The sequence below is a fragment of the Pelophylax lessonae genome, assembly GCF_965119305.1.
Source record: "Pelophylax lessonae genome assembly, chromosome: 12".
NCBI classification, from domain to species: Eukaryota; Metazoa; Chordata; class Amphibia; order Anura; family Ranidae; genus Pelophylax; species Pelophylax lessonae.
This window is the reverse complement of record NC_138779.1, coordinates 85,595,705-85,616,336: the sequence shown is the minus strand read 5'-3', so window position 1 is coordinate 85,616,336 and position 20,632 is coordinate 85,595,705. Positions and strand designations below refer to the sequence as shown.

At 43.2% G+C, this 20,632-nt stretch overlaps 1 protein-coding gene across 1 annotated transcript in view; it reads right to left on the bottom strand.

The window, feature by feature from the left end:
- The window catches only part of GNB1 (G protein subunit beta 1), a 182,564-nt gene that overhangs the window by 104,817 nt on the left and 57,115 nt on the right, over window positions 1–20,632 (bottom strand). Inside the window, exon 2 of the mRNA XM_082274342.1 lies at window positions 19,924–20,024. Within this exon, the coding sequence (XP_082130468.1) occupies window positions 19,924–19,980 (57 nt within the window). The 5' untranslated portion in view covers window positions 19,981–20,024. The remainder of the gene's footprint in view (window positions 1–19,923; window positions 20,025–20,632) is intronic.

The window sequence follows — 20,632 nt, the reverse complement described above, 5'->3', positions numbered from 1 at the left end:
AAATACAATTAGAGATTAATACATTTAAATTCAAGACAAGACATTAGACCAGTTCGAGAAAACATCTGCGGGCTCGTTCGAGTCAGGTTGCATGAGTCTATAGATACATATACACACACACACACACACACACACACACACACACACACACACACACACACACAGAGCGTGGCTCAGCCCTGCCCCCTCATCACAGAATTTGATGGACTGCTCTCAATGAGTCCTTAAGGGGAGAGAGAGACCAGTGCAGCTTCAGAACGTCGGTTCGAGGGAGGGCTCAGCAAGTATAAGGGGGCGATACAACAAACACATGTGTCCCTATTTAACACACATGTCCCTATTTAAGGTTAAGAAAAAAACAGGGGGGAAAAAAAAAATGCACTGGACTGCATAAGAAACGCCTACTAAAAAGCATCAAACGCATTGGAACGCATAAAAAAAGCGCATGCAGAAATGCATCTGAAATTGCATCTGGATTGCGTTTATGGTGTGAACTGGTCCTTAAAGGTAAAATATGTTGTGCCTTTAGAACCACTTTAATGCTACATTGGGCCTAATCAGCAATTCACGCAGATACTAATTGAAAGGCAATCTAATATTAAAGAGGAAGTAAACCCTCCTCTGCAACTTTTACCTATAGGTAAGCCTATGATAAGGCTTACCTATAGGAACTGTAAATATCTCCTAAACATGTACCGTTTAGGAGATATTTACCTTACATGCAGCCAGTGACATCACTGGCGCATGCGCTCTGAAGGAACGGCCGCTGGTGCCGTGCCTTCAGAGCCCCGTGCCGTGACCGTCGGCTGCCGCGCGCATGCGCAGGAGTGACGTCACCACGGCTCCGGCCAGATGGCCGAATGCTGTGATCCTGGAAGACAGGCGACTGGACATGTCGCCCGTCATGCAGGTAAGCGGGCGGCACGGCGGAGGCTCGTTCTAAGGTAAGTATTCAATAATGAGCTAGTATGCGGTGCATTATGTGTTTCTCTTTCAGGTTGCAAAAAAATAAAAAATTAGCTGCCAGTTCATGATTCCTGGGCTACATAGTAATTGCAGTAAAAATGACCTTCAGTTACGGCATGCTTTTGTCTCCCAGTTCGGCTCAACTAGAGTGGAGGTCAAGGCATTAACTTTGGAAGAATAGAATACAGGATGATGCCCTTAAAAAGCCCCTTTCCGAACTTTACAAAGAACTCTTCCCTGTTCCCCCTCCTTTGATAACTAAATGTAAGGAGAAATGGGTGGAGGTCCCAGACTTAAAAAAGGGGAGGACTGGGATATGTGGAGTTCTCCCTTTACTCATTTAGTGTCGGCAAGAGACAGGTTATTTAAATTCCAAGGGTCTACAAAGAATATATTATACCCCAGCAAATTTGTCCAATATTTACCCCCAGGTCTCAGCAGAGTGTTGGTGGTGTGCACTCCCCGGCTACCTTCGGGCATACTTTTTGGTACTGTCAAGTGATCGGTGACAGTTTGCCTCCTTGGTCTTGGAGGCAGCTCTGGCACCCACCAGGGCCACACACACTTTGCTTAGTATACTGTTATTTTATGTACCTAAGATACTAATTCTACATTGGAAAAAAATGGATTTTTGACTTACCGTAAAATCCAGGTTTATTGACGGACGCAGTCTTCTGATGCACATCAGTAGGGCAATACCACCCCCTACAGGAGTAGGGCACTAGGCAGAAACAATTTCTGGCTACGCCTATGGACAGTCACCTGGGAATTTACCCTCTCTTCCTGCATGGTATTCCAGTTTTGTATCAAAGCAGTGTCAGAAAAAAGTACACCAACCCACTCAAAAAAAAATGAGATCCTAGAGAAAAAGGATTTTACGGTAAAGTCAAAAATCTAGTTTTCTCCATCGTTCATTGACGGACGCAGTCCTCCGACGTCCCAAAGCAGTACCAAAATGAGGGGTGGGTACCAGAAGAAAACAGTCCAAGGGCAACATGGCCAACCAGGCAACACAGGACACATCAGAACAACCAGATGAGGTCCTCCTGAAAACCAACAGAAAAAAAAACACCCTCAAGGAAGGCCAGGAGGCCCCCCGAAACTGCAGCCTGCAAAACCTTGCGGCCAAAGGAGGCATCCGCAGAGGCTTTGGTAAAGGTGTGAACAGACGATCAGGTTGCCGCCTTGCACACCTGAAGCACAGACGCCCCATGGCGAAAAGCCCAGCAATCACTAAGCGCCCTAAGAGTGTGCCTTGACAGGGAAGGGTGGAACCTTGCCCCTAATGGAATAGGCCTGCACCACTGTCTGATCCATATGGAAATAGTCGCAGCAGACGCAGGCAGCCCCTTCTTCGTGCCATCCGTGAGCACAAAGAGCGAGTCAGACTTGCGAAAAGACACGGTAGACACCAAATACACCCTGATCGCCTTAACATCGAGGGTATGCAGAGCAAATTCCTTAGGATGTTTAGGCTTAGAGCACAAGGAAGGATAACACGATGTTCTCATTCAGGTGAAAACTGGAAACCACCTTCGGCAGGAAAGACGGATCCGGCCGAAGTACCACTGTGTCCTTGTGAACCACCAGATAGGGAGGACAGGACAGGACAGCGCTGCCAGTTCAGACACCCTACGCGCAGAAGTGATAGCCACCAAGAAAGCCACCTTCTAAAACAAGGTAAGCAGGGGGACCTCCCGAATAGTCTCAAAGGAAGGCCTCTGGAGAACCGACAGCACCAAATTAAGATCCCATGGCAGTAGCGGAGGTCACACCAGAGGTACCAAGTATCGCACCCCCAGGGGCCAATGGCCTCTGGAAGAAAATAGCCATGGCTGAGACCTGACCCTTGATAGTACTCAAGGCCAACTTTTGATCAACTCCCCGTTGAAGGAAAGCCAAGATCAGAGCCACCGAATAGGAGCGAGGGTGGGTCCCAAGAGACTCACACCACGCAATATACGACTTCCACGTACAATGATAAATCTTGCTGGAAGTAGTCTTCCTCGCTTTTAGCAGAGTGGGAATCACTGAAGCAGATAAACCCCTGTCCTTCAGCACCTGGCTTTCAACAGTCAAGCCGTCGAAGACAGCCACTGTAAAGTAGGATGGAAGATTGGCCCCTGAGACAGCAGATCCTCCCGGAGGGGCGATCAAAGTGTTTAATGTGTTCCTAGGGGGGTGCGGGCTTGCTGGATAAACAGACCTGTGTTCCAAAAGAGGAGGAACACAGGATTCCTGTGTTCATTACTGACAGAACAGCGGTCTGCCGTATTTACATCGGCAGACCGCCATTCTGTCTCCACAGGAAGCGACCACGGGTGCCCAGCGGACATCGCAGCCGCCGGACCCGATGATTGACTCCACCCCCACTAGCTGTCCTGCGAGATGGCATACAGGTATACATTGTTTCGCGGGACAGAGCCGAGCTGCCGTTGTCTAACTACGGCAACTGGTTGGCAAGTGGTTAAGGCACATAAAAGATATATCAATGCAAGTGCAAATTAAAAGTATTTATCCCCCTAACATAATAAGCAAACTTGCGCACTAGTATCAGAATTAAAATAATAAAATTTAATGTTATATACCTGGTCTGTAAATCTAAAATAAAGTTCTTTGTAAGAATACAGAAACAGGCGAAACATTAATGGAGAGGGCTTTGGACGTTTTATTTTTTGGCCAGGTTTATAAAAAAGTATAAGTCATGTTAGCCAGTAAAAAAGATAGAAAAAAAAATAAAGGTATAACTAGTAAGACTCATTTCAGCATGTCAACCCTCTGCAAAACAGGCCTCTGAACGGATACACTAAGCTAAAGACATCCAGGAAGTCTGGTCCAGTCTGGAGCCAAGCTTTTAATAACTGTTTAGAAGAGAAGAGAATTAATGAAGACACGAAGAACTGTTCGCTTGTAGAAAAGCTAATGTGTACCAAGATAAAGCAAACAGCCAAGGATTTATTTCTAGAGAGGTATTTGACCATGTACAGAAGTAACACTGCTGTAGTAGTAGTATGAAGCTGGTTTACCAACTTAGTGTTGAACCTGGTGCCACCAACATTAAAGATTCTTTATGTGTGTTAAATTTCGCTGTTGCCCATTTAAACCGATTTAAAATCTATCCGTATTACCAAAAAATATAAACTCTCACCAAGAGCGCTATATCCTTTAACATTAATGTAATCCCAAAGAAAAAAAAGTGCTATAACTGGGGTTGCCAGATTTAATTTAGGTTAAGGCTGAAGGTTTTTTACCTTTACGCATTCTGCATCCCTAACTAAAGGGGATAGGGTGCTCAAGTGGCATCCCTACAAGGAGAAAGGGATGAAAATGTAGATCGGAAATCCAAACTGGAGAGATGGGATCAGTCATCAGCACATCCATTTTTTACAACAAAGTTGCCACAACAGCAGCCAAATTAGTCAGGTTCCTCTGAATTTTCTACCCTGAATCCCCCGCCTAAGCTGATGGGAATTTGCTGTCCTGGGATTCCATAGCAGAAGTAAAGTTTTTTTTGTGTGTACTGGCCCTTTAAGAGCGCCGCGGACCCCGCAGCCCACTGCTATAAGGACTGAGACACAGACCCCCCCGCAGTGACAAAACTGACCAGGAAGATTGCACAAGTAGGAAAGGAACAGCAGGACAGGACCCCACCAGTGTGTTACTAGCTCCTTCGGTCGGCTCTGTGAGAAAGAGGGAAGTGATGTCACCGCCGGAGGCTGAACTGAGGCTGCAGACCAAGGAAAAATGGATGCCTATTGAAACTAATGGGAGGCTTCGGCAGGATGGCCGCTGACATGTGCTCGGAACGATCGTTTGCCACACGCAAGATGGTGGCGCAAGGCGCCAAAATACACTACATAGCATGCTGTATAAGCGCCCATAGTGAAGCCAGACTGCTGCCCACACTTAAAATGGCAGACCGGCGGATTTTAACCCTGCAGCGGTCACCGCATGTGTCTGCACCTCCCAAGCACCCTAAAGTGACATTGAGAGGGACGCCCAAAACCCCACACAGCGCTGCTGTGAGAGAATAAAACCCCCGCAGGGACCGGGACCAGGGAGTGCAAAACACACAGACATAGGGGACACCACAGACACAGAGGCCCCACACAGAGTGTACTTACCTGTACCCGATGGCGTGGGGTGCCTCATATCAAACGGGAAACCCCCCCACCTTCAGGCGGCAGGGGAGTGCCGCCAGTCAAATGCAGGACACTAGTAGTGCACGGACGAACCTATGCTGTGTCCAGTGAGGTAGCCACCTCACATGGCTGCATCCCTGAGGACAGGGATGGGTCGTTTGCGATGCAAGGGCGAACACATAGCCTGCGAAACGCTCGATGGCAGGCTGGGATTCCATCTGACCCTCTGTCCTGGAGAACCAGGACGGTCAGTTCAATTCCCAGCTCCACAAACGCCGTCTTCATCCGAAGATCCAACTAACTAGCGCTGATAAAATACAGCTAGCAATATAAAGAAAAAATGACATTTTCAGAAAATAAGAGAAAAGAAGAAGGCTGAGACTGTAGCCTCAACACAGGGAAGCCTATCCACTCCTAAGCTAGGCAGAAGACAAACTGAGTTGGGATGGCTATTGCAGGGGGGTATTGGACTAGGACAGCCCCCATGGGTGTGACTATGTAGATGAATTGTACTTTTACAAGTCTTATGCCTAGAAACTCCTGCGGAGAGGAAGCAATACCCCATTAGTGTGAATGGGCAGTGACTGTCGGAGGACGTAAGAGAAAAAAAGATTTTGCTTTAGTGCTCAAAAAGGTGTCTCAGGGGCTGATTGAACACTGCAGGAGCTGTTTAACCTTGAGCACAAAACAATTTTCCAGTGAAGCACCCACAGCCGTGGAGCAAGAAAAGAGAAAAACAAACACTTATTGCCAATGCAGAGAATATTCCTCTAGAGATTGTGGATCAGCCACAGGAAGCATTCAGGCGTAAACAATACCTCAACAAGGGATATCTTCAGCAGGATCCAGTGTGTTCCACCTGGTAATACCACCAGGTGAGCACAGAGCCCTCTATTGATAGTCTGAGCACCTCTGTGTGACCCTCTGATGACTTTGCTGCAGACTACAGGATTGAGGAAAGCTGGATGTCAATTCATTGTTTTTAAGGAGGTTAATGCAGAGAGTAGTCCTCTGAGAAGTCTAATGACCAGCTTATTTGTCCTGTCACAGAGATTCCAATCACATTTTTCCAGTGTCTAAGTGATGTCCAAAGAAGTCTCACTCAAAAACCAGATTCAACCCTGTGGGGAAGATACAAGCCCGATGGGTCATGCCAGTTACTAACTCAAACAGAAAATATTAGTGTCAGAGCCAAGGCCTATAGAAAGAAAGGGGTTGAAAAGGATGCTGAGTCAACAAGAGAAGGAGAAGCCATTCAGAGAGGGTCCATATCCCAACACCTTGCACCATATTGGACAGAGTGAATGTTGCCAAGTGGATATCAACCTACAGGTTGCAGACTTCAGTGAGGGTTAAATATGAACACTGATGGCCACATTTGGAGGCGCTACCAACCAACACCAGAGAGGCCCTATCTATCCTGTCAAATCTTGCAGGTTTTAGGCCCTTCTGAATAGGGTTGAGTACAAGGGTCCAAAAAAGCTGACTTCAGGCAAGTTGTTTTGAGTATCCCACAATGGGGATGCCAGGAAAGGGCAATAGGATGAACACAGGAGACGAAGCAAAGGGTTAACATGTCTTAGGACGCTGAGGAGTCAGGTTCTTGTTTTGATAGGGGACAACAAGGACTGGTCCCAGTCGAAATTGTAGGTCAGAGAAGTGAAGATATAAGGCAAGTACCGCGTACCAAGAGGGGTTGAAATGGAACCCAAAGAAAGAAGATTGTTCTGAGGAAGGGAGTGTCCAGATGGGATACAATTGCAATACAGGCATCCAATTTGTACAGTGGCAAGGGATCCCAGGATGCAGAAAATCCAATGAGGAAGTTGAAGCACAGAACAAACCGGGGCGCAGGAAAAGTGTTAATTGGAAAAATTTATTAAAGCTAAAACAATACCACACATGAAAGTAGCCTGTAACCAGCCTAGGTGGCAGCCCCAGAGGCACAGTATAAAAAAATGCCATGATTTCTTTAACAACGTGAGGTGGGTTGTTACTGCTAGGGCCTGGTTGTTAGTGCGCTGGGCCCACTTGAAGAGTTGCCAAGCAGCAGCATCTATGGCCGCTCTGTAAACTCATGACAGACTATGCATTCAGGCTGACAATGCCTTTCAGGGTAATGCCCAATTGTCAAGCCTGATTCAAACTTCACAGTACAAACATGGGCAGTTTCAATATTGACTTCTGGCACTCATATGGATGCATACCATTTTGTGGCTTGTAATTAGGAAAATAACTGGACTAGCCCAACTTGGCACCTCTGCATGAAAGAAAAATCCAAAGAAGCTACCTCCTACTAAAGTCAGGTCATGGACATTCCCTAAAAGGAGATTACTATTTACAATAGGTCAAAACTTTATTTTTTTACCTTCATGCATTCCCTGGCATTGGGGTAAAAAAAAAATATCACACTTTGTGTGTAAGTGACCCGACACCTCTCAGCTGCATAGGGGCTTAGAAAGGTGGGGGCCTTCCATGTGAACAGTTGTGCAAGGGGAGAATATCCGCACAAGTCTGACCAATGGAGTATTGGAAGACTGTTACAAGTAGAATATATAGATATTAAAAAACTGCACAAAAAAGGAAGCAGCGTTCAAACCGTCTGAATTCAAGACAAAAGTATCAAGACATATAATATATATATATATATATATATATATATATATATATGTATATTACACACACACACACACACACACACACTATCTCACAAGAGTACACCCCTCACATTTTTGTAAATATTTTATTCTATCTTTTCATGTGACAACACTGAAGAAATTACATTTGCTGTAAAGTAGTGAGTGTACAGCTTGTGTAACAGTGTAAATTTGCTGTCCCCTCAAAATAACTCAACACAGCCATTAATGTCTAAGCTGCTGGCAACAAAAGTGAGTACACCCCTACGTCAGAATGTCCAAATTGGGCCCAAAGTGTCAATATTGTGTGTGGCCACCATTTTCCAGCACTGCCTTAACCCTCTTGGGCATGGAGCTCACCAGAGCTTCACAGGTTGCCACTGGAGTCCTCTTCCACGTCTTCATGACGACATCACAGAGCTGGTGGATGTTAGAGACCTTGCACTCCTCCACCTTTTGTTTGAGGATGCCCCACAGATGCTCAATAGGGTTAAGGTCTGGACATATGCTTGACCAGTCCATCACGTTTACCCTCAGCTTCTTTAGGAGGCAGTTGTCTTGGAGGGGTGTTTGGGGTCATTCTGTTGGAATACTGACCTGCCGCCCAGTCTCCGAAGGGAGGGGAATCATGCTCTGCTTCAGTATGTCACATTACATGTTGGCATCCACGGTTCCCTCAATCAACTGTAGCTCCCCAGTTCCGGCAGCACTCATGCAGCCCCAGACCATGACACTCCCACCACCATGCTTGACTGTAGGTAAGACACTTGTTTGGTTCAGATGGTGTCGAGCGTGTGTGGCAGCAACCAGGTGAGGAGTACAAAGACAAGTTTATCCAGGTCTCATCAGACCACAGGACATGGTTTCAGTAATCCATGTCCTTAGTCTGCTTGTCTTCAGCAAACTGCTTGTGGGCTTTTCTTGTGCATCATCTTTAGAAGAGGCTTCCTTCTGGGAGGACAGCCATGCAGTCCAATTTGATGCAGTGTGCGGCGTATGGTCTGAGCACTGACAGACTGACCCCCCCACCCCTTCAACCTCTGCAGAAATGCTGGCAGCACTCATACGTCTATTTCCCAAAGACAACCCCTGGATATGATGCTGAGCATGCGCATTCAACCTCTTTGGTCAACCATTACGAGGCCTGTTCTGAGTGGAAAATGTCCTGTTAAACCGCAGTATGGTCTTGGCTACCATGCTGCAGCTCAGTTTCAGGTTCTTGGCAATCTTCCTATAGCCATCTTTATGAAGAGCAAAAAATGTGAGGGGTAAAAAAAAAAAAAAAAAAATATATATATATATATATATATATATATATATATATATATATATATATATATATATATATATATATATATATATATATATATATATATATATATATATATATATATATATATATATATATATATATATATATATATATATATATATATATATATATATATATATATATATACACACATATATTTTTTTTTTTTTTTTTTTTTTTTTTTTTAATAGTCCATTCAATTTAATGTGACATGTCAAACTTTAATCCAGTGACCACTTCATTGTTCCCACACCAAGTGCACAAGCGTCTTACTAATAGAAATGACTGCTAAGCTATAGGTAGTCTTCGGCATTTGGTTGTAAATATCACAGCTCCCCATTATACTAAATCTGCACCACTCCATAAGAAAGCTCACAATGATCCATAAATCCAACCTCAATTAAACAAGCATAGGGAGGGGAACAAACATGGGTCCCGCAACGATATCCCCTTGTGATGAAAGGCGTCTGACAGTCAAGCTGCGACGTCATTATGGCTGCTGGCTTAAGCGCAGTGAAGCTTGAATCCCTATCTCCTTTACTTGATATTAGGAGTACCTTATTACACAGTGTGGCCTATGTTTGTTCCCCTCCCTATGTTTAAAGTGTTTGTAAAGGAACTTTTTAAAACACACAAACCACTATACATACCTGCACTGTGCAATAGAATTGCACAAAGCGGCCCAGAATCTCCTCTTCCTGGCCCCTCCTGTGTCCAGCGCACCCCTCGGGAAGTCACTTCCCATGGGGGCACTTATGCGTGCCCAGGCCCCGCTGCTGCATCCATTGACAGTCAGGACTTTGCCCCACCCCATCACTGGCTTTGATCAACAGCACTGGGAGCCAATGGGTCCCGGTGGCCCAGAAAAGCCAGTGAGACATGGAAGGGAGGAAAGGGAAGAGCTGCAGGCATTCAGAACTGGATCAAACAAGGGTTTAGGCAAGTAAAAGGAGGGGTGAGGGGCCAAAATCAACGCCAAAACATTTTAACTTAACCACTAGACCCCTGTAAGATTTATCCCCCTTCATGACCAGGCCATTTGTTGTGATACAGGACTGCATTACTTTGACAATTAGGCAGTCAGCTTTTGGTGAGCTTGATCTCCTAGGAGTTTTTGCACCTTTTAACAATAAACGAAGAATTGTTTAAGCTGTATTACGCTATGTATTCTTTCATTTACTTCTATGTCCACTGGAATGGGTTTACCATCTGCAAGTCCATTTGATTGGTGATCTTTACCTGTTGAGGAATACCCTCAGAGCTATTGGCTTGTCCATTAATTTGGAAGCCAACATTTTTTGGTAAGCGGCTATTCCTTTATCAGTTATTGGTGCCTTTATCTGTAAGCATTCAGGAAGATTGGCTCTACGTGCATGCTGGGACTTGTGGTACTTTCCCTAAGGACCGTGTCGACTACACTTTTGGAGTTGAGTTTATTTTCTACTATATGGACACTTTCTGGATTTTTATGCACAGATTTTTTAATTATACATTAGTTTCACCATTTTCTCACTAGTGGTATATGTTTATATTTGTTTATTTTTTGTATACACGTTACGTCACTTTTACTAGTGCTGCACGTATTTTTACATTGTTTGTTGGGTTCTAGTCTATTGACCCGTGCGAGGTGCTGGTTCATTCATTCATTTTGAGGTTTCCACACTTTATATCCAGCGCAGATTTTTCTGTTATACAATTTAGACCAAAATGTTTTCTACGTTTTTGGAAAAATCCCAATAAAGCATACATTGTATGGTTGATGTGAATTATGGAGTCTACAAAACTATAGGATATATTTATGGGATATTTTTTTTATAAGTAGATTTGCACCGATACATATCTGTGCCGATACCAGGCATTTGCACAGGTATCGATACTCGTGCAAATGCACCGATACCCGGAACTGACAGCTTCTGGCTCGGTTTTCAGCTGTCAGCAGAATTTCCCCACTAAAAGCTGAGAATTAAAGAATGCCAGCAATTATTAGTTAAGCGGGGCCACTGCGTCCCTAAAAAACCAATGAAATAATTTTTCCCTCCCCAACGCCTCCTCCCCTTCTGCCAGTTGTCACCGTAAGCCACAAGAGGAGTTATCTGTGTGTTGCAGGAGGGGGGAGCCCAAGGTGACAAATAGGTAATAACTGTGGAGGAGTATATAGCAGTTGGGTGGAGGCAGGATAGGCTTCTCTAAAGATCAGGGTTTTCCGGGATTGTCTAAAAGTGAAGAGAGTAGGAGATCGTTGGACAGATTAGGGTAGGGAGTTCCAGAAGTTCGCTTAATTAAATAGATTTCTTGTTTCACTGAACTTTTGTGATATAATCAAGCATGTTTATTTAGAGCAAAAGTCATGTGTGATAACAGTCACTATTTATTATAGTGCTTCACTTTATGACATTTATAAAAAGGGCCTGCGCACCTATTATCACTCACAATTACAATGCAAAGCTGATTGACCATGCTGGGATGGATGTGCTTCCATGCCTTGGCATGGTCAGTTTGAAATAGCAAAGCAGAAGAAGGACTGGCAGGATCACCAAGTATTTCACACAAAGGAATACCAAAGAACAGGATACTTTAACCACTTCAGCTCCGGAAAGGTTTTACCCCCTTAATGACCAGGCCATTTTTTTTGCGATACGGCACTGCATTGCTTTGACAATTGCGCTGCCGGGCGACGCTGTACCCAAATTAAATTGATGTTTTTCCCCACAAATAGAGCTCTTTTGGTGGTATTTAATCACCTCTACGGTGTTTTATATTTTGCTCTTATAAACAAAAAAAAAAAAAAAAGACAATTTTGGGGGAAAAAAATTTTTTTACTTTGCTATTAAACATTCACAATAAAAAAAAAAAAAAAAAAAATGTAAAAATACTATCACTTTATCAATTTAGGCCAATCTGTATTCTGCTACCTATTTTTGGTAAAAAAAAAAAAATCCCAAAAAGTGCATTTTGATTGGTTTGCGCAAAAGTTTGTGTCTACAAACTATAGGATAGATTTATGGACTTTATTGTTTTTACTTGGCAGCGATCAGCAATATTTAGCGAGGCTAACACATTGTGGCGGACAAATCTGACACCAAGTGACTTTTTGGGGACCAGTGACACCAATAACAAGGATGATGTGCTAAAAAAAAAAAAAAAAAAATGCACCGTTAGGGCTCTCTCACACAGTCCGCCTCCGTAGGCGGATCCGTGCTGGTCAGTGGGGATCGATCCCCGATCCCCGCTGAGCCGGCGGATGACAGCTCCGTCTCCGCTTGCAGTGCGGAGAGGGAGGTGTCACAACCCCCGCTGCTCTCTATGGGGAATCGGATAAGAGCGGACCGCCTGTCCGCTCTCATCCGATACCATCCGATCCCCAGGACGGATGGAAAAAACGGATTTTTGTAAGATCTTACCGTAAAATCCTTTTCTCTTAGCTCATTGACAGACGTAGTCCTCTTTGATTCACATCAATTGGGTTATGTTGTCTCCGCAGGAGTAGGACTAGGCAGAAAGAAAAAACGTTCTGACTCCACCCTAGGGGCAGTCCCAGAGGGTATATCCTCCCTCTCTCTGCTACAGGAAATCAGTTCTGTTGTAAAGCAGTAACAGAGAATTTAACCCAACCCAACTCAATGATAGAGGGGCGGGTACTACGTCTGTCAATGAGCTAAGAGAAAAGGATTTTACGGTAAGATCTTACAAAAATCCGATTTTCTCTGTCGCTCATTGACAGACGTAGTCCTCTTTGATTCACATCAATTGGGACATCCAGAAGCAGTGCCACAAATGAGGGGTGGGATTGACAGAAATCAAAATCCAATCTAGAAGGCCCCCAATGGGACTCTGTCGCGGCCGACCCAGCGCGGAGCTCTGGTCTGCACGCGCTCGTAGGCAGAACCGGGGTGACCACTGGATCTCAACATCCAGCCCGTCGCCCGGCCCCGCATACTTTCTTGAATGTGTCGCGGCCGACCAAGCGCGATGCAATGGTCTGCGCGCGCTCGTAGGCCGGCTGGGGTGACCACAAGTGTCGCCCAGATCCGGCGTAATTTGCTTGAAGATCTCACAGGAAAAAACACTGGAGAAACTACCTAAAAAAATATTTTTTCAAAAAAAAAAAATCTTGCCAGGACCAAAGATCCCAGCAAGGAACTTGGGTCCTTACTCCTGACTAGACAGAAAAAAACTGATTTCCTGTAGCAGAGAGAGGGAGGATATACCCTCTGGGACTGCCCCTAGGGTGGAGCCAGAACGTTTTTTCTTTCTGCCTAGTCCTACTCCTGCGGAGACAACATAACCCAATTGATGTGAATCAAAGAGGACTACGTCTGTCAATGAGCGACAGAGAAATAGGGTTTCCATCCGTCCGGATTTCACGGACAGGATCGGATGCGGATGGCAGCGGGTGTCAGCGGACATGTCACTGCTGACATCCGCTGCTCCATAGGGCTGAATGGGGCATCCGATCAGATCCGTCTAAAAAACTGACAGGCGGATCTGATCGGACCGCCCGTGTGAAAGAGCCCTTACTGTATAAATGACACTGGTAGGGAAGGGGTTAACACTAGGGGTAATCAAGGGGTTGGGTGTGCTCCAAGGAAGTGATTTCTTATGCCCCATACACACGTGCAGATTATCTGCAGACTTTTGTCTGCAGACTTACCAAAACCATATAATATGAGGTCAAACCTAAACACTTTCAATTTGTATGCAATCCGGCAGGCCCTTGCACTACATAGAAAAGGTAAGTCTGCAGACAAAAGTCTGCAGATAATCTGCACGTGTGTATGGGGCATAACCGTATGGGGGGTGGATGTACTAGGGGACAAGATCGATCTGTTTTAGCTTAACTGAAACAAAAGATCTCTCTCTGCCTCTGACAGAACAACCGTCTGCCTAGTTTACACGATCCCGGGTGTACATGGTGGCCGCTGAACCCGCCGATTGGCTCCCGCTGTGTGATCACAGAATCACGGAAGTGGTTAATACAATGACAACGCTCTCAATGGCAAACCTAACATCTTTGGATTCTACAGAGTGTCCATCTAGAAACATTTAAGATGGCTGCTTAGACATGTATTTAGTTTATAAAGTTCAGGCTAGATTTGTGAATGGTAGGGTCATTGCAGCTACAATGCATACTAGAACACATGAACCTGCTGTTAGTAGGGAGAGTCAACAATAAGCCTTATGATTTGAGAAGAGCAGCTACTAATAGCAATTGCAATACTGATCAACATCAAAAGAGAAGTTGGTATTAGGGTTACTAATACAGTAAAACCTTGGATTGCGAGCATAATTCGTTCCGGAAGCATGCTTGTAATCCAAAGCACTCTTATATCAAAGCGAATTTCCCCATAAGAAATAATGGAAACTCAGATGATTCGTTTCACAACTATTTATTCATAAATCCTTCAATTTATAGTCCATATAAAAAGATTATAGCATTGCGATAGGTTATATAACCATAAAATGTCCATCCACAAATAGCCGCTTCCACAAGGGGATTGGAAGCAAAATCCAGCAGGAGCTACAGGGTATCAAAGAGAAGAGAGGAGCCTCTAAGTGTAGCAATATGGTTCCATTTAATGAAGGTACAACATTTAGCAACTCACATGGTTGATGAATAAAACAGGCACATCTAAGTATGCAGGCATCCGGGGTAAAGCTGTCTACATAGACCATCTTCTGCACTGCCGGCTGCCAGTCTGTAATACTGACCGGGAAGATCACCCTGCAGTAAAGCGAGGGGTAGCATGGAAGGGATGACGTAGATGAGGGTGCGGAGGATGGTCCTATGTGGACAGCTTTACCCCTGATGCCTGCATACTTAGATGTGCCTGTTCCCATCATCAGCCATGTGAGTTGCTAAATGTTGTACCTTCATTAAATTTAACCATAGTGCTACATTTAGAGGCGCCTCTCTTCTCTTTTATACTCAGCTGTGGCTTGAGGCTACTTGTATATCAAGACATCGCTTGTATATCAAGTCAAAATTTATTTGAAATTTTTGCTTGTCTTGCAAAGCGCTCTTAAACCAAGTTACTCTCAAACCAAGGTTTTACTGTATTCTTAATTTTGTAGTCCAGCATTTAACCCTTTTTTTAGTCAAAGCACCATAAAATGCTGTACAATCTTAAGGCACCCCATCCTAAAGGTATAAAAACTAAATAGTTATTCCATAATGCAGCAACATCCATACATGCAGGACACCCAACACCAGAAGGGATTTATTCTTTGAAAGCATATACACCTTTGCAAACTGGTACTGACTAGTATTCTAATGTTTCTCTCCCTCATTCAGCTGTGACCCCAGTGCTGATGGAGATGGGCAAACAAGGATGCCGTGTAGATATCCTTAACTGATGCCATCACTGGACACGGGTAGCTGAAAGGTTGCACAATGAAAACCTATGGCTTTGTGTAACTAAAAAGCATTATTGATTCACCTGCTGGCTTGTATACAGTTTGAGCAATTTTTAGGCACTTTTGCCAAGGCACCCTGCACAAACCTGAAGGCAATCTGGTTGAAAAAAGGCTGCAGTAAAAGGCTGTATGAAATGTACAAGAATAATTGGATAGGCACACAACAGTGGTTGAGGTATATTTCAGGAATCGGACAGTGCTATACCATCTCCAGAATTGCATTATATGGTGGGGCATTCTTTTTAGCCAGATTCAGACAACAGCATGTAAGGGCATTTTAGAATTCTATTAAAAAGACTAGGCTAGAAACTACTAACCGATTAATCGATAACTAATCTATGAAAATAGTTGTCAAACTATTTTTAAATTCGATTAGTTGGTCAGCTGATTAGTTGGCCTGCATACAGAATGCATTATTTGTTTACATAAAGAAATGCAGTGAAGCACAAATACAGCTCAGTACATCCTTCATACATGTCAGTAAATTGGTGATCAACCGATATCGGTTTTTCGTTACCGATACTTTGGCCAATGCATAATCGGAATTGGCCGATATGCGCCGTTATTTTCATACATTTAAAACTTTTTGCGGCTTTGATCGGGACTTTGGTGGCCTTGCAGGCTGTTTGCCAGGTGGGACAGCCCCTCCCGCTGTCATTACAATACAGCCGACTGTCTGCTATGGACGCCGATACCGGGGTGATGCCTCTAGCTGCAGGCATCACTCCGATACAAGCACTTTCCGAAATATCGGCAATATCGGTAACCTCCAGGGCCAATTCCGATATATCGGTGAAAGTGCATATCGGCCCTCGATATCAGCTTTGCCGATGATCGATCCTAGTCAATATACACAGTGCAGCACACATACAGCTCAGTACACCATCCATACATGTCAGTATACACAGTGCAGCACACATACAGCTCAGTACACCGTCCATACATGTCCGAAGACACAGTGCAGCCCACATACAGCTCAGTACACCGTCCATGTCAGAAGCACACATACAGCTCAGTACACCATCGATACATGTCAGTAAGTGCCTGAGAACTTGTGAATGTGAGGAGCAATGCCTCATGGGACATTTAGTCCTTGGCAGGAAGTGTTCTAAAGGCAGAAGTTTTTACCTTGCTATAGGGGCACTCTATACTATGCTTTGCAGCTTGCTATCAGGGGAAGTGTCGGCATGGGAACCCCAGAAGAGGAGAACCAGGGCTGCTCAGTGCAAAACCATTACACAGTGCAGGTAAGTAGAATGTCTGTTGTAGTTGTAGTTAACCACTTAAGCCCCGGAGGATTTGGCTGCTAAAGGACCAGGGTTTTTTTTGCGATTTTGTACTGCGTGACTTTAACGGACAATTGCGCGGTCGTGCGACGCTGTACCTAAACGAATTTGACGTCCTTTTTTTCCCACAAACAGAGCTTTCTTTTGGTGGTATTTGATCACCTGTGCGATTTTTTGATCACGCGCTATAAACAAAAAAAGAGCGTAAATTTTGCAAAAACAACAATATTTTTCACATTTTTTTATATGAAATTCCCCCAAAAAAAAAGTAAAAATCAAAATTTTTTAACATTTTTCGGCCAATTTGTTTTATGCTACCTATGTTTGGTAAAAAAAAAAAAATCGCAAAAAGCGTATTTTGATTGGTTTGCGCAAAAGTTATCGCGTTTACTAACAAAGGGAAACATTTTTGGTGTTTTTTTTTTTAACGCGTAATGGCGGCAATCTGAGATTTTTTTTCGGTACTGCGACATTGCGGCGGACAGATCGGACCCTTGACTGACATTTTTGACACTTTTGGGGGTACCAGTGACATTACTGCAATAATCAGTGCTATACATATGCACTGTTACTGCAAAAATGACATTGGCAGGGAAGGGGTTAACTTTATTGGACAGGGAGGGGTTAAGTGTGTCCTAGGGGCGTGCTTCTAACTGTGTAGGGACATTCCTATTGGTGTAAAAGCAAAGATCAACCGTTCTACATAGTAGAACGGACAGATCTTCACTTTTACACAGGGAGAACTGACAGGCAGCTTGTTTACACAAGCTGCTCTGTCTTTCTCCCTTCACAGGAGCGATCGCAGTGTGACTGGCGGACATCGAGTCCGCCGGTCACACGCACTGACTTGTCTGTGAACGAGCCTCGGCGGGCGCGCGCCCGCCCGCGATAGGCTCGCAAGTCAGTGACAGGCGAGTGACGTTCCAATACGTCACTCTGCCTGGCCGGGGCTGACCGCCGCAGTATATAGTCGTGCGGCGGTCGGCAACCGGTTAAAAAAAAAAAAAAAAAAAACACTTTAAAGACTCCATGCAGGGAAGATCAGCATCTGAACCCAGAGAACATGGCGGCTGATAGACTGGAGGCAATATAAGGCATTACAATTACATTTTAAGTAAACTTTTGCCAGTATTGTGCATTGTATTTAAAATGACCAAATCCAAGAAAAAAAAAAAAAAGGCTAAGCTTTTAGTACTAGATTATAAAAGATTTATATCTCCCTTCCACCCTTCATATAACTTCATGTCTGACTCCTTGTTAAAATGCCCAAATTATCCTACTTCTGAGTGTATGTGTATATATATATATATATATATATATATATATATATATATATATATATATATATATATATATATATATATATATATATATATATATATATATAATAAAAAAATCGTCAAACAGGCTTAAATTTTTTTTTTCTTTAAATAAAAAAAATTTGATCTCTGGGTCTGATGATTTTTACCAGATTCAACCTCTAATAGTATATACAGTACATCTCTTCTGACTGTTATTCTCAGAGTGGACTAGAGATTTTGCTCCCTAAACATATAGTAGGTTAGTTATAATAACCCCCGCAAATCGATATTTAGGAATACATTGCCTTTTTTTAAACTTTACATATTAACCAAAATTATACACAACATTTTAAGGTTTTTCTCTGATCAAAATAATCATTGGCCAACTAATCGATTATGAAAATAATCGTTAGTTCCAGCCCTAGAAAAGACACTAATTACACCATGAAAACAAAATTAAATGGCACATTGGAAGCCCAAATACATGCCACCAAACTAAGAAAAGGTACGTACTTTAAATGTAAATGCAAAATTGCAAAGAAAATGGGTGGCATACGAGGTCAGGAGAGCTTCCCTCCAGGTAGTCAAATGGGAGAGATTTACTAAACCTGGAGTGTGCAGAATCTGGTGCAGCTCTGCGTGAAAACCAATCAGTTTGCAGGTTTTATTCAATTCAGGCTTAATTGAACAAGCTGAAGTTAGAAGGGGATTGGCTACCATGCACAGCTGCACCAGTTTTAGTAGGTCTCCCCCAATATATGCTTCCATTACATTGTATATTCCAATCAGTTTGGCCTCAACAATTCACTGTCAAGACTACCATAGTAGCAGGAGGACTTTATGAATTTGCAGATTTAGTTTTCAATGAGCAACCACCACCAAGTGATAGCCACAATAGCATGGCACAACCTTCATTTCCAATGCATCAAAAATAACATTTGCCATGAGTGTTAGATCCAGCTTGATCATCCTATAAAAGGGGTGGCAAACTTTGGCACCCCAGATGTTTGGGAACTACATTTCCCATGATGCTCACCCACACTGCAGAGTGCATGAGTATCATGGGAAATGTAGTTTCCAAACAACTGAGGTGCCAGGGTTCGCCATCACCATGCTATAGTAAGCATGCACACAAGTTGTTTATAGTGTAGACTGAAATATAGACTATCAGAAGAAGTCTTGTATCTGGTTTTTACATAAAAACTTAGTGGATTTGTTTTTTCAATTTAGGTGCAAATTAAGGATTCTGAGGGTACGATGGAATCTAAATTTAAAATAGAGCCAGTCAAACTGACTTAAAATGACTGACACTGGGCCAGCTGTACACAAAAGGCTTTTAGTTGATTAGGCTCCTTGTAAGATGCACACGTTTTTATTATACAGGATTTATATAGCGCCATCATTATCCTAATAAAAAACATAAGGCCAGCATGCTAGAGATACAACCACAACAACAAATTTGCAAAAAAAAAAAAAAAAGGCAGCTTTAAAAAAAAAACAATGTGACACGAGTTTACATTATAGCAGCCTTGCAGTCTACTGTTGAAGCACTGCACAACCAAGTTACACAGAGCAGGCGTCTTGTTTAACAAACTAAAGACAAGTGTGAAGTTAAAATGGCATTTATGGAACATTTAACATCCACCGACTTGAATTTTCCTTGTCTTCAAAAACAGTAGCTTTAAACAGCAACAGATTCTCTGTGCCAACTACAGTTATGCTTATTACAAGAGGGGTAAATGTATAGCGCATTTTATATTGGTAAAGTGTGTTTACTTTAGATGGCTCTAAGGGGACTGATAAGTTAAAAAGGAATAACCTATGAAACACTGAACATTTCCAAGGAGGAGACATTGTTTTACTTACTCTGATTTGGTTCTTGAGCTGCTCAGCCTCCTGGCGTAGCTGATCGAGTTCACTCATTTTTCTTCACTAAAATGAAGCTTCTCTACCACCAACACTCAATTCTGTAAAGAAAGAGGGAAAAAAAGGCAAACTTAGTTCTGAAGTCTCAAACTTCACACAAAAGAAAAAACATTTAACTTTACATTTGGAGGCCCCAAGACATCAGTTAGCCAACTCAGTAGGTCTTTAACAGAACAATGGTAGACCCAACTTCAAACAAAGCTCACTGACTTAAAGATAGAAAAGATTCACAACACAGAAAAATCCAAGTTTTACAAACAGTATAAATCTTTAATACTAGTAAACACTGAACATTAACTGTGCGGCATAAAAGTCAAGACTATCAGGCTCTATGAAAAATTACCCAATAAACTCAACTTAGGTTTTATAATACAAAGCGTGTCAGACTTGGGTAACCACCACAGAAAATAAAAAATGCTCTCAGTGGAGATCAAGTTACAGAAGTTCGTCATCTACAGATCGTGTAAATGCAAGATTAATGGAGAAGACATTGTGAAGATGTGAAGATTTACTTTTAAGTCTTATTACCTCACCAATAAGGTGTAAAACAGCAAAGAACTATACTTCAGATTCTCCTTAAAATTCAGCACTGATGGTAGTCTTGGCAAGTTCTGGTAGAAGGTGCAAATGTATGTTCTTCAGCTACATT